Genomic DNA, 13,087 nt, shown 5'->3' with positions numbered 1-13,087 from the left:
GCATTACAAATCTTATGTTTTTCCCCCCACTAATTGGTCTTTTGACCAATCAGATCAGCTTTCTTGCCAAGAATTTGGCAAAAGATTAGAATTGGGCTGCCTTTGTAAGTGCAGCTATACAGTCACAGAGCAGGCCTTGGAGACCAGCCACTCTGTACAGGTATGCCAGAGATGGGGGTGCATTCACACTAATGGTTCCAGCCTTTCCCCTCAAATGATGGGGGAAGAGTTAATGGGAAAGAGGTGATTTGTATTTAGCACGTGTGTTAAAGCTGTAATCCTTAGTTGATACATACATTTTTGGATGTATAAATGGTTTATGTATACCCATTGATTCATGAAGAATAACTTATGACTCAAGAGTTTAGTTCAGCTCTTGTACCCCATCAGAACCCKAAATATACATTTGTTTACCTCCAATGCTTGCGAAGAACGTAAACAAACACTATAGCTATATAGACTCAAAACTATAATTTTGATATAGGTGGTCAGTCCTTTCATCCACAGCCATCTATGAATTTAAGTGGTTACATTTCTCCAGGCCCATCTATCAGATTTTTAACAAATCAGAGGCAGGGTGCCAAGGATTCTAGCTTTCAGAACATGGCAGAGCAGAGCTGACCACTGCATTTTCAGGAGGCAGTATCGGTCACTTAGTATGAAGTGATGAAAGGGGGCACTGTTGAAAACAGGTTTAGAATTATAATTTCTATGGGTGACACTCTACTAGGGGAAGGTCTTACTGGGAATTCCAACACACTTGCATCATTCTTTATGTAAAAGATAAAACCAAGCAGCACAATACTATTTTTCAAAATGATTTTATTGGGAGAACTACAAAAAATGTACAGTACAAAGTTAAGTCTTACACTCAATTTGTAGTGAACCGACTCCCCCCGCAAAACAAATTACTACAACTGTCTTTTTGTCCGTTTTTAATTACATTCAAAAAGCTTTACTTCTGATAAAGTAGTCAAAAAGCACAGTGCGCAACCCCTGTACCTACTATGTACAAACGTTCAATCACTCCCCCATCCAGAAAATTCTGAAGACTGCTTTTTCCCCCCTTGAGATTGTTTGACTAGTCAATCTAAATAAGTGTAGAGAAACGGGGAATTTCCCCCCAAAAAAGGTATAGTTGTCCCAAGGTGTCTTATAAAAGTGGTAACCACCTGCAAAAGTAATTCAGCTCCAACACTACATTCAATTCAACTTGTGTAAAAGATACATGTAGGAAAAATACTTTATTTGGTTAATGTTAAGGCATGTAAGATGGTGAATTCCGTAGGCACTACACAATAATACTGGAGCACAAGGGATTGCTACATTCTTTAGCACGTGGCTGGAATCAGTGTGACCTCGTGCAAACAGAAGAAAACAAAAATACTTTTTTGGTTAATTTATTTACTTGGGTTCTTTGTCACTGAAGTCTGATCTATATAAAAAAATAAAATTAAAATAAAAACGTAAGGCTAGCTCAGGTTTGGACGGTCTGCACAACCACATCGTTTATACAGAAACATCTAGACATGGACTCAAAAAAAAAGAAAAGGCTTCCACAGCGCTTACAAGCAAACAGCAATCACGCAAACTTGTTTTAATAAACGTAAACAAAATTAATGAAATAAATATCACGTGTCCTCTTAAATTAAGATCTTTTTTTACTCATTTACAATAAAAATAAGTGAAGTTACAAAATGGAAACCAAAAACAAAATATATATTACTGTGAAAAGAACATACACTCCACTTTATGCAGATTAATAATGGCGATCATAATTTAAACATAAAAGAATATAGATCTATTGCTTCATCATACTTGATAAATACAGTATGGACACAAATTACCAATGATGTATAGCCTATACTTTTCACAAGATAATAAATAAGTTAAATAGTTCATAGCCAGTTACACACTGCTATGTAAATCACTCAAAACAGCTAAAAAAAAAAAACGATTCAACCATCAGTGATTTCCCCAAACAAACCGAACGCGAGTGCTTTTCAACTAAGCAACAAACCACTGTTGTGGTGCTGTGAAACAGATTAAAGTCCTGGAATGGAAGTTTAAACGTTCATAAAGGAACACATACTTTTGAAAAACAAATGTTACATTGTGTCAAGGCATATTCTTGGCGGGATGGAGGAAATCTGAAACCACTTTGCAGTGTCAGTGTCAAGTTCTGTACACATCTATCCCAGGGAAGTGTGGCTTGCCTGATAGACCAAAAATACTGCCATTAATTGCAGCTCAAATAAGTAAGTCGCTGATGGAATGCCTTCTGTTGATATCTACTTTTATACAGCTATACCATTACAAAAAGGAAAAACAACTAATGCCATATCAAGGATAATTTTCATCCATTGAAAACAACATGATAGGATGTTTAGTCATCTGAAATCGACAGCCTGCTGAAGATTGGCAGACGTTTCCCAGCATCCAAACTTGGGGACTCGGAGCCYCTGAGACTCCCAGAAGAGCTGAGGGACCCGCTCGCATAGCTCTCCAGGTCTGAGAGGGAGTCGGGCGGGCTGGGAGGCGAGTCGAACACRGGCGACTCGTTGAGGCGGCGCAGGGACTGCAAGTGGCTCATGTTGTATGAAGGGGGAGAAGGGGGGCACACGTTAGCTTGAATGTTCCCGTAGTAGGCGTTGAACTGGTTGTTGGCATAGCCGTTCTGAGTATGCATGGCAAGGGGAGCAAGTAAGGCTTTCAGGTCCTGCCCAGGAAAATTGAATGCACTGTTCACACAAGACATGGAGTTGGGAGACAGCATGTCCTCATAATAGTTGGGAGAGCAAGAAGAGGGGGGTGGTGGGGTGCGCGACGTGGGGCTCTCGAGCAGTGGCGACTCAAGTCCATGGTGGCTGGAAAAGCCAGAAAAACTCTGGCTGTGGTGAAGCTTTGGTCTGTCCCGGTTGTGCCCACCTTGCTGCGGAACAACCTCCCTTTGACCATAGCCACAGAGCTCCCGAGCCGACTTGGGTTCCCCCTGCATGTTGGCGTTGATTGGAGCAGGTCTGCGCTCATCAGCGTTGTGGATAAAATGACAGCGGGGACCGTAGGGGCAGAAGCCAATAGTGTGGAAAGTGCGACAGGGCTCGGTTTTGTACTTGGGGTGACGAGACAAATTTCTCAGCTCGTGGTAGCCGTGAGCAAACTGGCACTTCTCTCCATATTTGCATGCCCCGTTCTCCTCGAAGGGCCTGCAGAGTTCGGTCTTGTAGCGCGTGGAGTTGATCTGAGAGCCCGGCTTCTGCTGTAGGATCTGCAGCTGCTGGCTGCGGTCACTGTTCTCGCTGTATGCCCTGTCACGGAACTTGTTCTCCTTGTTCATAATGGCAGTGCTGCTGCTGCTCGCGTTCTCCTTCAAATTAGTGTAGGAGTTGACGGAGTACTTGTTGCTGTTGATCATTGCTTCCATGTTGCTGGTCGAGTTTCTACGGAAAAATCCCGGCGTGAAAGAAAAACTGTTGGAACTCTGTGTAGGTGTCAGTGGAGCCCCCACCGCTTTGTTATCCAGCATGCTATTGATGTGATTCATAGCGTTCATGTTCATATCTTGCTGTTGAGAGAGAAGACAAACATAAGCAATGCATTTAAACTAACACGGTTTTGGCCAAATGCATATTCAATTCTGATAAGTTCTGAGTGCAAACGTAAACTTAGTAACAATGGAAAAACTATGGCGGGCTCACGCTAGCAACAAGTGATTGCTTACTCTACGCCGCTAGTTGTAGCCTACTGAAAATAAAAAGGCATGCTCAAGCGATCAGACCTGGTAAAGAACAAGACTTCCCATCTACAATGGGGAAATATACTTTACCTTGTAAAGCATGTCGATGTCGTACAAAGCGGACAACATGGTTGCAGACATCTCTTTTTCGGATGTTTGTCGCAGTAGATCTCTCATAGAGGACCAACCAGGATCCTTCAATGCACGAGGCAACTGTTGTAGATTGTGCCACGACTGGTTTTTAGAACGCTTGGAAGTTCTGAAAAATCGAAATTTGCAATTCCAGTGGTGGAGATGAAATTAACAAGTTGTGGAAAGTAAGTTCCTTGTATTGGGTTGTAGATTCTTCCCTCGAGAAGCGCTGAAATAGAGTGCTTCACTAACTACCTCTCCTCTGCACATGAATATAAATGCTTCGCAGTGGCTCGAGGGTGGAGCTTTCTGAAGTTGTAACAATGTTTTGTAGATCACGCCCCCGTATTCGAACGTCTTCCAGTCACTGGTTGGCGTCTAATTATTATACTCCACCTCGAAATCTAGTGTTTCCTCCAAAATTCTATCACGCAATTTGTGAAAGTTGGTCCCTTTTTGAATGAGGGGCAAGGTTGTTGAATCAAGCAATAGGGTACAGTAGGAGTTGCTCGAAAAGTCATTAATCTTTGTACACGTTAAAGCAACTATACAAACTGGAGACCACTGCGTTTCGCTTCTCTCTCTCTCTCTCTCGCAGGTGCGTGAGTAGGAACGCAAGTGTCGGGAAAATGGTATCAGAAACCAGAGTGAAATATTTTTGCTGTTTAGGTTTGTTAGTGATTGCATAAACCACACACCACAAAATTCTGTCCTAGTTCAGGGCTCTCCATACCTGTTCCTGGAGAGCTACAMTCCTATAGGTTTTCACTCCAACCCTAATTTACGGTACCGGATTCTAATAATGAACGTTAGCTGGTTGGTAAACTGAACCCGGTTAGTTACAAGTGGGGTTGGAGCGAGACAGTAATTTAACTTTTTTTTTACCATGACATAAGAATAGAGTTGATTGGCCTCCCAGCAATCAAATGTATGTGCATCACGGTGCATTTACATATAGGATGGCTAATTGAAATTGAAAGGTCACATGGATAGAAAACAAAAGTGAAATAATGAGTCGGCACGGAATGATTTCCAATCAGCCACTTGTTATATAAAGAGCGTTCAACCATCTATTACACTGTGGCTCAGCAGCACACAATCTCAGAATACTGCACTGAGAGTTGACTAAAGGAATGTGAATATGTAAAAAGCAGTGCAACACTGCCCCCCTAAGAGCAAAGCCCAAAATGACTGACTTGAGCGCCACCTGCTGAGGTTCAAAAAATACATTTGAAATACTTAACGTATTTGTATACGTTTAAAACAGCCTATTTGACGGTGTGGTGTAACAAACGCTCTCAACCATCCGAAAGCTATGAAAACGGGGTCAAACAAAGTTCACAGCCACATACAAAGATGGTATAATTAGCAGTGAGGAGCAGGGCTATATTAGGGTCCCACAAGGGAGATACTTTTGTTGCTATAAGTATTTTACAATTCTGTAGAAAACATATCACCATAAATTGTAGGTTTTTGTGACACCAGTTATCTTTCCAAATCTGGAAGTGGTTAAAAAAAAAAAAGTTCTACGATTCGGCATCATTCAATAGTCCCACTGAGTGAGTGGTTTAGCTGCTGAGAGCTGGATATAAAGAAAGCCAAATAGCAACAGCCGAAAACAAATGACACAACGGGTTGGAATCTACTACTACAAACRGTTAAATTAGAGCTGGGGCTGTACTCTGCCTAAATGAGCTTGAGCGTTTATGATAAAAGACGGTCTGACGTCAAAGACAGATGGGCAAGCCTCAAACTTTGAGAAATCCCTTGAACATGTCCTCATCCGCAAAAAAAAACCACACTCATCACACAGTGCTGTTTTTATTGGGGGATGTTCAAGCGTTCCAGAACATGACATCATTTTTACAGTAACAGGGAACATTGCCATACTACAGCGCAAGACTGCCCAGCTGTCTGGGCAGTCGCTGACACAGGACAGTGGACCATTGTGTTGCCCTCCTAATTACGTAACCTAGGAAACCAAGGGGGCATAAAAACCTATGCAAAGGGATGAAAAGAGTCCACTGGAAAACGTGCTAATACATATTATATATTTTTTAATCCATACACATACCGCCCTGTGGTTGTTTTCAAGAATTGCGAGACTTGAATCAGGCATCTTTACTTTGAAAAACACAGACAAAACTCAAAACGTATACACTTTCAGCAGTACATTCCCTTCGAAAACCTATACACCCGTCGCTGATAAAACAAACCATTTTAGTCATGAAAAATGTGTATACTGCTTGCATAAGTGTTAAATTCAGAACGTTTCTTGGAGTCTAAAACCCGTAGCCAGTGTGGGAGGACTGGGAGGACCTCCAGAGCCTGCTGGGTGGCCAGGGACAGGGCATCTTCCTGGGCTGACAGACTGAGGAGCTCTGCCTGGTTCTGGTTCAGAGCCTTCAGCCCTGGGGCTTTGAAGAGGACACCCAGGTATCTGTGTAGCAGCCGCATCCACTGGACAGGCTCGGCCCACAGGTTCAGATCTCCACTCTCAAACAGGAACACCTCCTCATCCTGAGCAGTGATGAGAGTGAATGGAATACGATAACGAATGTGTTAGAATGGAAGGTGGGAGAGGGTCATGAATAGGAATCAGATTGAATTAAGTTCATTTGATGCTTTTCTATCAATTCAGATATTGGTAGTAGAGGGATGATGAACAAGAGAATACTCTGCCAAAGGGCATAGATATCTCGCCATTCCATCCCATCTTATCCAGTCGAATCCCGACTCTTCAGAAGGTGTGTGTGTGTGTGTGTACACGAGTTATAGCTTTCTTTCCCAGAATGGGTTTTGTATAAGCTTCACATTGAGCCTGTGTCGGACAACAGATTGAGAACGGCTTTTTCTGTCTCTCCCACTCCTTATTTGGTGTTCTATGGGTCTTGTGGTAACAGAGTGCTATGAATAAAAATAACATCCTCATTATATCTTCATCAGTGCTACTGTACTATAACAGTGTTTCTCTTTCTGGCGCCTGTTTCCCCTAAAGACTCCCCTGCTCTCCCAACCATACTTGCCGTCTCTCCAGGATCGGGGTCAATCCTATCTAAATTCACTTACAATTTCAGTTCACTTCCTGAGTTGACTAAATGGAATTGGTTTTAACTCCTACCCCGCTTTTCCCTCTAGATCCTCAGAATGTAGAAATAGGTATGTGAGCCAACATCCCGTTGTTGGCTCTGTCCCCTGTGTCCCTAGACGTGGTGTGTGTCTCTGTGTGCCCACCTGTGGCCCTGGACATGGCTGTAGGGTTGCTGTGCCAGCTGTTCTAGTTGTGGGGGCAGGTGCCAATGGGTATCCTCACCCTGACAGAGTGGCTGCCGGGAGACGGCGAAGGAGAGCAGGAGCAAGAGACAGCCACATCAGGCAACTGACCTGGTAAGAAAGGAGACACACACACACACACACACACACACACACACACACACACACACACACACACACACACACACAGGGTTGAGCTGGGAAAGAGTGTATGAGTGAGAGGAAAGACACCTGAAGTGGCGAGAGGACATGACAGTATTAACACTCATCCAGCAACAGGCCCAAGACTGAACGACTCCAGTTGTCCATGTATCGACTTGAAAGCGCTCTGAAACTGTGTGTGTGTGTGTATATTTTTGTGTTGTTATCCCTTGACCATGCCCTGTACAGTTGATACCCGGAGATAACACAAGGGACTTCAAAAGTCATTCAGACATACCAGTTAAAACACTACCACCATGGTAGGGAAGACTTAACCCCATCAACATCCCCAGACAGCATCCCAACCCCACTCCTACTGCCGTGCTGGAAATCCTGGCCATTCAGGAGGATTGGTTTTCCCTTCTAAGAGGGGGGGGGGTGTAAAACCAAGTTCTTGAGATTCAGGGAAACCCACTCGGGAACCTAAGAAGTTGTTGACTGTACAGTATTATCAGAGATTTAGTGGGTCGAGCCAGAGTGGCATGTTCCTTTCTCGAACCAAAGGGCTGTGCCGCCCATCTCTGGGTTGGCCCGGCTCTGATGTCACCCCAGCCATTCATCCCAGAGGGGAAGAGAGGGCGACAGGCTTTACCGCTGGACCCGGGCCAGCCTGCTTCAAAACACAACCAGCCCCAAACATTAAGACATAATAGGGAACTCTAGCCGCTCTTTAATCTATGGACTTTCGGGAGGTTTCACACTTCACTAACGCAATTTCCCCTCGTCTCTCCTCGGCTTACAGTACACAACATCCACTCCTCTCAGTGGATTGTCTTTCCCCTGCTATTACTGTGTGTGTGTGTGTGTGTGTGTGTGTGTGTGTGTGTGTGTGTGTGTGTGTGTGTGTGTGTGTGTGTGTGTGTGTGTAAGAGTGTGTAAGAGTGCCAGTGTTAGTGTGTTGTTTATGTGAGTAACAGTGTTTATCCGAAAATGTTAAATCAGAGAGATGACAGGGCGGTGCCAACATCTTCCCATTGGTGAATGGGGCTGGCGAGGGGGTGACTGTTCTACTACTACTATTACAGCTGGCACATTGTAAGCCTGTTGGAACAGGGTGGATAGTAAAGGACAGGACAGCGAGTGGAGAGTAATCCAGGAGTATGCACTCTACAAAGTAAATGGACTCCTACGATTATGGATCTCATAATAACCAGTTCTGTAAAACGTATTCACTCTACCATAACATGACATGAGGAAAGGTACTGTAGGCGATTGTATGAGCTATAGCTGCACTGGAAATAGAAGTAGACTCATTTCAGAGAGATCAATGACATCCTCCAATAAATAACTGCAGAAGCCAAGTGAAGCCCGTTCCAAGTCCTGCCCTTCTGTCACGTCCATGGTATTTTGGGGTGAATTTGTCTCATCTGTATCATTTCGCAGCCAGCAAGCTCTGTGCCATACATACGAAGGACGTTTCGCTATGACACGGAGACAGATTCCGACGGGAAAGGAGGACGCTTAATTCCCGAAATCAATATGTGGTGGGAGTCTTGGGCTGGAACTAATTAACACACTTTTTAAGTAAGGAAAGAGAGAGGAGGGAGCTTTCGGTGTTCGGCAAATCCAGGACTTAGCTTCTGCAGCTGGGGGGTGTTGGGTGTCCCAATGACAGAGGGGGATTTTGGGGGAGGCGAGCTGTAATGATAGTGGTGAAATAAGAGAGATTGGTGGACCTCCCTCCCTCTCCCCCATCTCTCCCTGGTGTCATCATGCTGTGTGTTCAGCCACCTCTGCTCAGTTACCCACATCAGAGGGATATGGGGCCACAGTACCTCTATTCCCAGTTTTACCTCACCTGGGCCCCTAACCTGGGGACCACACCAGCCCCTGCCCTCCACCTGCCTTTTTAACAAGGCCCTGCTCTGCTTAACCCTTCACTCTCCACAGCTCAGAGAAACCAATCTGTTTTGAGTGCTGGGACTCAAATGGTTCAAATCTTTGTATACCTGTACCCATATGCCCACACACATTCACTGGCAGTTACACACACACACACACACCGTGCAGAGGAGCAGAGACCAGGAAGTGTTGAGGTGTGTGTGTGTGTGTGTGTGTGTGTGTGTGTGTGTGTGTGTGTGTGTGTGTGTGTGTAAGAGACAGCCTATAGGTTTTCACTCCAACCCTAATTTAGCAAACCCAATATTAATAATTGCTGGTTGACAAGCTGAATTAGGTTTACTACACTAGAGCCTGTCTCGGAATTGCGAGACTTGAATCAGGCATCTTTACTTTGAAAACACAGACAAAACTCAAAACGTATACACTTTCAGCAGTACATTCCTTCGAAAAACCTATACACCCGTCGCTGATAAACAAACCATTTTAGTCATGAAAATGTGTATACTGCTTGCATAAGTGTTAAATTCAGAACGTTTCTTGGAGTCTAAAACCCGTAGCCAGTGTGGGAGGACTGGGAGGACCTCCAGAGCCTGCTGGGTGGCCAGGGACAGGGCATCTTCCTGGGCTGACAGACTGAGGAGCTCTGCCTGGTTCTGGTTCAGAGCCTTCAGCCTGGGGCTTTGAAGAGGACCCCAGGTATCTGTGTAGCAGCCGCATCCACTGGACAGGCTCGGCCCACAGGTTCAGATCTCCACTCTCAAACAGGAACACCTCCTCATCCTGAGCAGTGATGAGAGTGAATGGAATACGATAACGAATGTGTTAGAATGGAGGTGGGAGAGGGTCATGAATAGGAATCAGATTGAATTAAGTTCATTTGATGCTTTTCTATCAATTCAGATATTGGTAGTAGAGGGATGATGAACAAGAGAATACTCTGCCAAAGGGCATAGATATCTCGCCATTCCATCCCATCTTATCCAGTCGAATCCCGACTCTTCAGAAGGTGTGTGTGTGTGTGTGTACACGAGTTATAGCTTTCTTCCCAGAATGGGTTTTGTATAAGCTTCGCATTGAGCCTGTGTCGGACAACAGATTGAGAACGGCTTTTTCTGTCTCTCCCACTCCTTATTTGGTGTTCTATGGGTCTTGTGGTAACAGAGTGCTATGAATAAAAATAACATCCTCATTATATCTTCATCAGTGCTACTGTACTATAACAGTGTTTCTCTTTCTGGCGCCTGTTTCCCCTAAAGACTCCCCTGCTCTCCCAACCATACTTGCCGTCTCTCCAGGATCGGGGTCAATCCTATCTAAATTCACTTACAATTTCAGTTCACTTCCTGAGTTGACTAAATGGATTGGTTTTAACTCCTACCCGCTTTTCCCTCTAGATCCTCAGAATGTAGAAATAGGTATGTGAGCCAACATCCCGTTGTTGGCTCTGTCCCCTGTGTCCCTAGACGTGGTGTGTGTCTCTGTGTGCCCACCTGTGGCCCTGGACATGGCTGTGGGTTGCTGTGCCAGCTGTTCTAGTTGTGGGGGCAGGTGCCAATGGGTATCCTCACCCTGACAGAGTGGCTGCCGGAGACGGCGAAGGAGAGCAGGAGCAAGAGACAGCCACATCAGGCAACTGACCTGGTAAGAAAGGAGACACACACACACACACACACACACACACACACACCACAACACCACACACACACACACACACACAGGGTTGAGCTGGGAAAGAGTGTATGAGTGAGAGGAAGACACCTGAAGTGGCGAGAGCATGACAGTATTAACACTCATCCAGCAACAGGCCCAGACTGAACGACTCCAGTTGTCCATGTATCGACTTGAAAGCGCTCTGAAACTGTGTGTGTGTGTGTATATTTTTGTGTTGTTATCCTTGACCATGCCTGTACAGTTGATACCCGGAGATAACACAAGGGACTTCAAAAGTCATTCAGACATACCAGTTAAAACACTACCACCATGGTAGGGAAGACTTAACCCCATCAACATCCCCAGACAGCATCCAACCCACTCCTACTGCCGTGCTGGAAATCCTGGCCATTCAGGAGGATTGGTTTTCCCTTCTAGAGGGGGGGGGGTGTAAACCAAGTTCTTGAGATTCAGGGAAACCCACTCGGGAACCTAAGAAGTTGTTGACTGTACAGTATTATCAGAGATTTAGTGGGTCGAGCCAGAGTGGCATGTTCCTTTCTCGAACCAAAGGGCTGTGCCGCCATCTCTGGGTTGGCCGGCTCTGATGTCACCCCAGCCATTCATCCCAGAGGGAAGAGAGGGCGACAGGCTTTACCGCTGGACCCGGGCCAGCCTGCTTCAAAACAACCAGCCCCAAACATTAAGACATAATAGGGAACTCTAGCCGCTCTTTAATCTATGGACTTTCGGGAGGTTTCACACTTCACTAACGCAATTTCCCCTCGTCTCTCCTCGGCTTACAGTACACAACATCCACTCCTCTCAGTGGATTGTCTTTCCTGCTTATTACTGTGTGTGTGTGTGTGTGTGTGTGTTGTGTGTGTGTGTGTGTGTGTGTGTGTGTGTGTGTGTGTGTGTGTGTGTGTGTGTAAGAGTGTGTAAGAGTGCCAGTGTTAGTGTGTTGTTTATGTGAGTACAGTGTTTATCCGAAAATGTTAAATCAGAGAGATGACAGGGCGGTGCCAACATCTTCCCATTGGTGAATGGGCTGGCGAGGGGGTGACTGTTCTACTACTACTATTACAGCTGGCACATTGTAAGCCTGTTGGAACAGGGTGGATAGTAAAGGACAGGACAGCGAGTGGAGAGTAATCCAGGAGTATGCACTCTACAAGTAAATGGACTCCTACGATTATGGATCTCATAATAACCAGTTCTGTAAAACGTATTCACTCTACCTAAACATGACATGAGGAAAGGTACTGTAGGCGATTGTATGAGCTATAGCTGCACTGGAAATAGAAGTAGACTCATTTCAGAGAGATCAATGACATCCTCCATAAATAACTGCAGAAGCCAAGTGAAGCCCGTTCCAAGTCCTGCCCTTCTGTCACGTCCATGGTATTTTGGGGTGAATTTGTCTCATCTGTATCATTTCGCAGCCAGCAAGCTCTGTGCCATACATACGAAGGACGTTTCGCTATGACACGGAGACAGATTCGACGGGAAAGGAGGACGCTTAATTCCCGAAATCAATATGTGGTGGGAGTCTTGGGCTGGAACTAATTACAAACTTTTAAGTAAGGAAAGAGAGAGGAGGGAGCTTTCGGTGTTCGGCAAATCCAGGACTTAGCTTCTGCAGCTGGGGGTGTTGGGTGTCCCAATGACAGAGGGGGATTTTGGGGGAGGCGAGCTGTAATGATAGTGTGTGAAATAAGAGAGATTGGTGGACCTCCCTCCTCTCCCCCATCTCTCCCTGGTGTCATCATGCTGTGTGTTCAGCCACCTCTGCTCAGTTACCCACATCAGAGGGATATGGGGCCAAAGTACCTCTATTCCCAGTTTTACCTCACCTGGGCCCTAACCTGGGGACCACACCAGCCCCTGCCCTCCACCTGCCTTTTTAACAAGGCCCTGCTCTGCTTAACCCTTCACTCTCCACAGCTCAGAGAAACCAATCTGTTTTGAGTGCTGGGACTCAAATGGTTCAAATCTTTGTATACTGTACCCATATGCCCACAACATTCACTGGCAGTTACACACACACACACACACCGTGCAGAGGAGCAGAGACCAGGAAGTGTTGAGTGTGTGTGTGTGTGTGTGTGTGTGTGTGTGTGTGTGTGTGTGTGTGTGTGTGTGTGTGTGTGTGTGTGTGTGTGTGTGTGTGTGTGTGTGTGTGTGTGTGTGTGTGTGTGTGTGTGTGTGTGTGTGTGTGTGTGTGTGTGTGTGTGTGTGTGTGTGTGTGTG

The 13,087-nt window shown here is 45.4% G+C and overlaps 1 protein-coding gene and 1 long non-coding RNA gene across 3 annotated transcripts in view; both read right to left on the bottom strand.

Moving 5' to 3' along the window:
• Nucleotides 1–805: 805 nt before the first annotated feature.
• On the bottom strand, nucleotides 806–4,159 carry LOC111977781 (mRNA decay activator protein ZFP36L2-A). Of its 2 annotated transcripts, none has more exons than XM_024007416.2 (2): nucleotides 3,827–4,159; nucleotides 806–3,565 (listed from the first exon to the last, which is right to left on the bottom strand). In XM_024007416.2, the coding sequence occupies exons 1-2, from the start codon at nucleotides 3,911–3,913 to the stop codon at nucleotides 2,387–2,389; spliced, it is 1,266 nt and encodes a 421-aa protein (XP_023863184.1). In that variant the 5' UTR covers nucleotides 3,914–4,159; the 3' UTR covers nucleotides 806–2,386. The 2 variants fall into 2 exon arrangements, with proteins under 2 accessions (XP_023863184.1, XP_023863185.1); XM_024007417.2 differs by having other exon boundaries at nucleotides 806–3,561; nucleotides 3,827–3,911.
• Nucleotides 4,160–10,679: 6,520 nt separating this feature from the next.
• Nucleotides 10,680–13,087, bottom strand: part of LOC111977704 (uncharacterized) — a 38,428-nt gene continuing 36,020 nt past the window's right edge. The window contains exon 4 of the long non-coding RNA XR_002879073.2: nucleotides 10,680–10,822. This is a non-coding gene — a long non-coding RNA (uncharacterized lncRNA). The remainder of the gene's footprint in view (nucleotides 10,823–13,087) is intronic.

Source organism: Salvelinus sp. IW2-2015, linkage group LG18 (assembly GCF_002910315.2).
Source record: "Salvelinus sp. IW2-2015 linkage group LG18, ASM291031v2, whole genome shotgun sequence".
Lineage (NCBI taxonomy): Eukaryota > Metazoa > Chordata > Actinopteri > Salmoniformes > Salmonidae > Salvelinus > Salvelinus sp. IW2-2015.
This window is presented reverse-complemented; position numbering and strand designations above follow the sequence as displayed.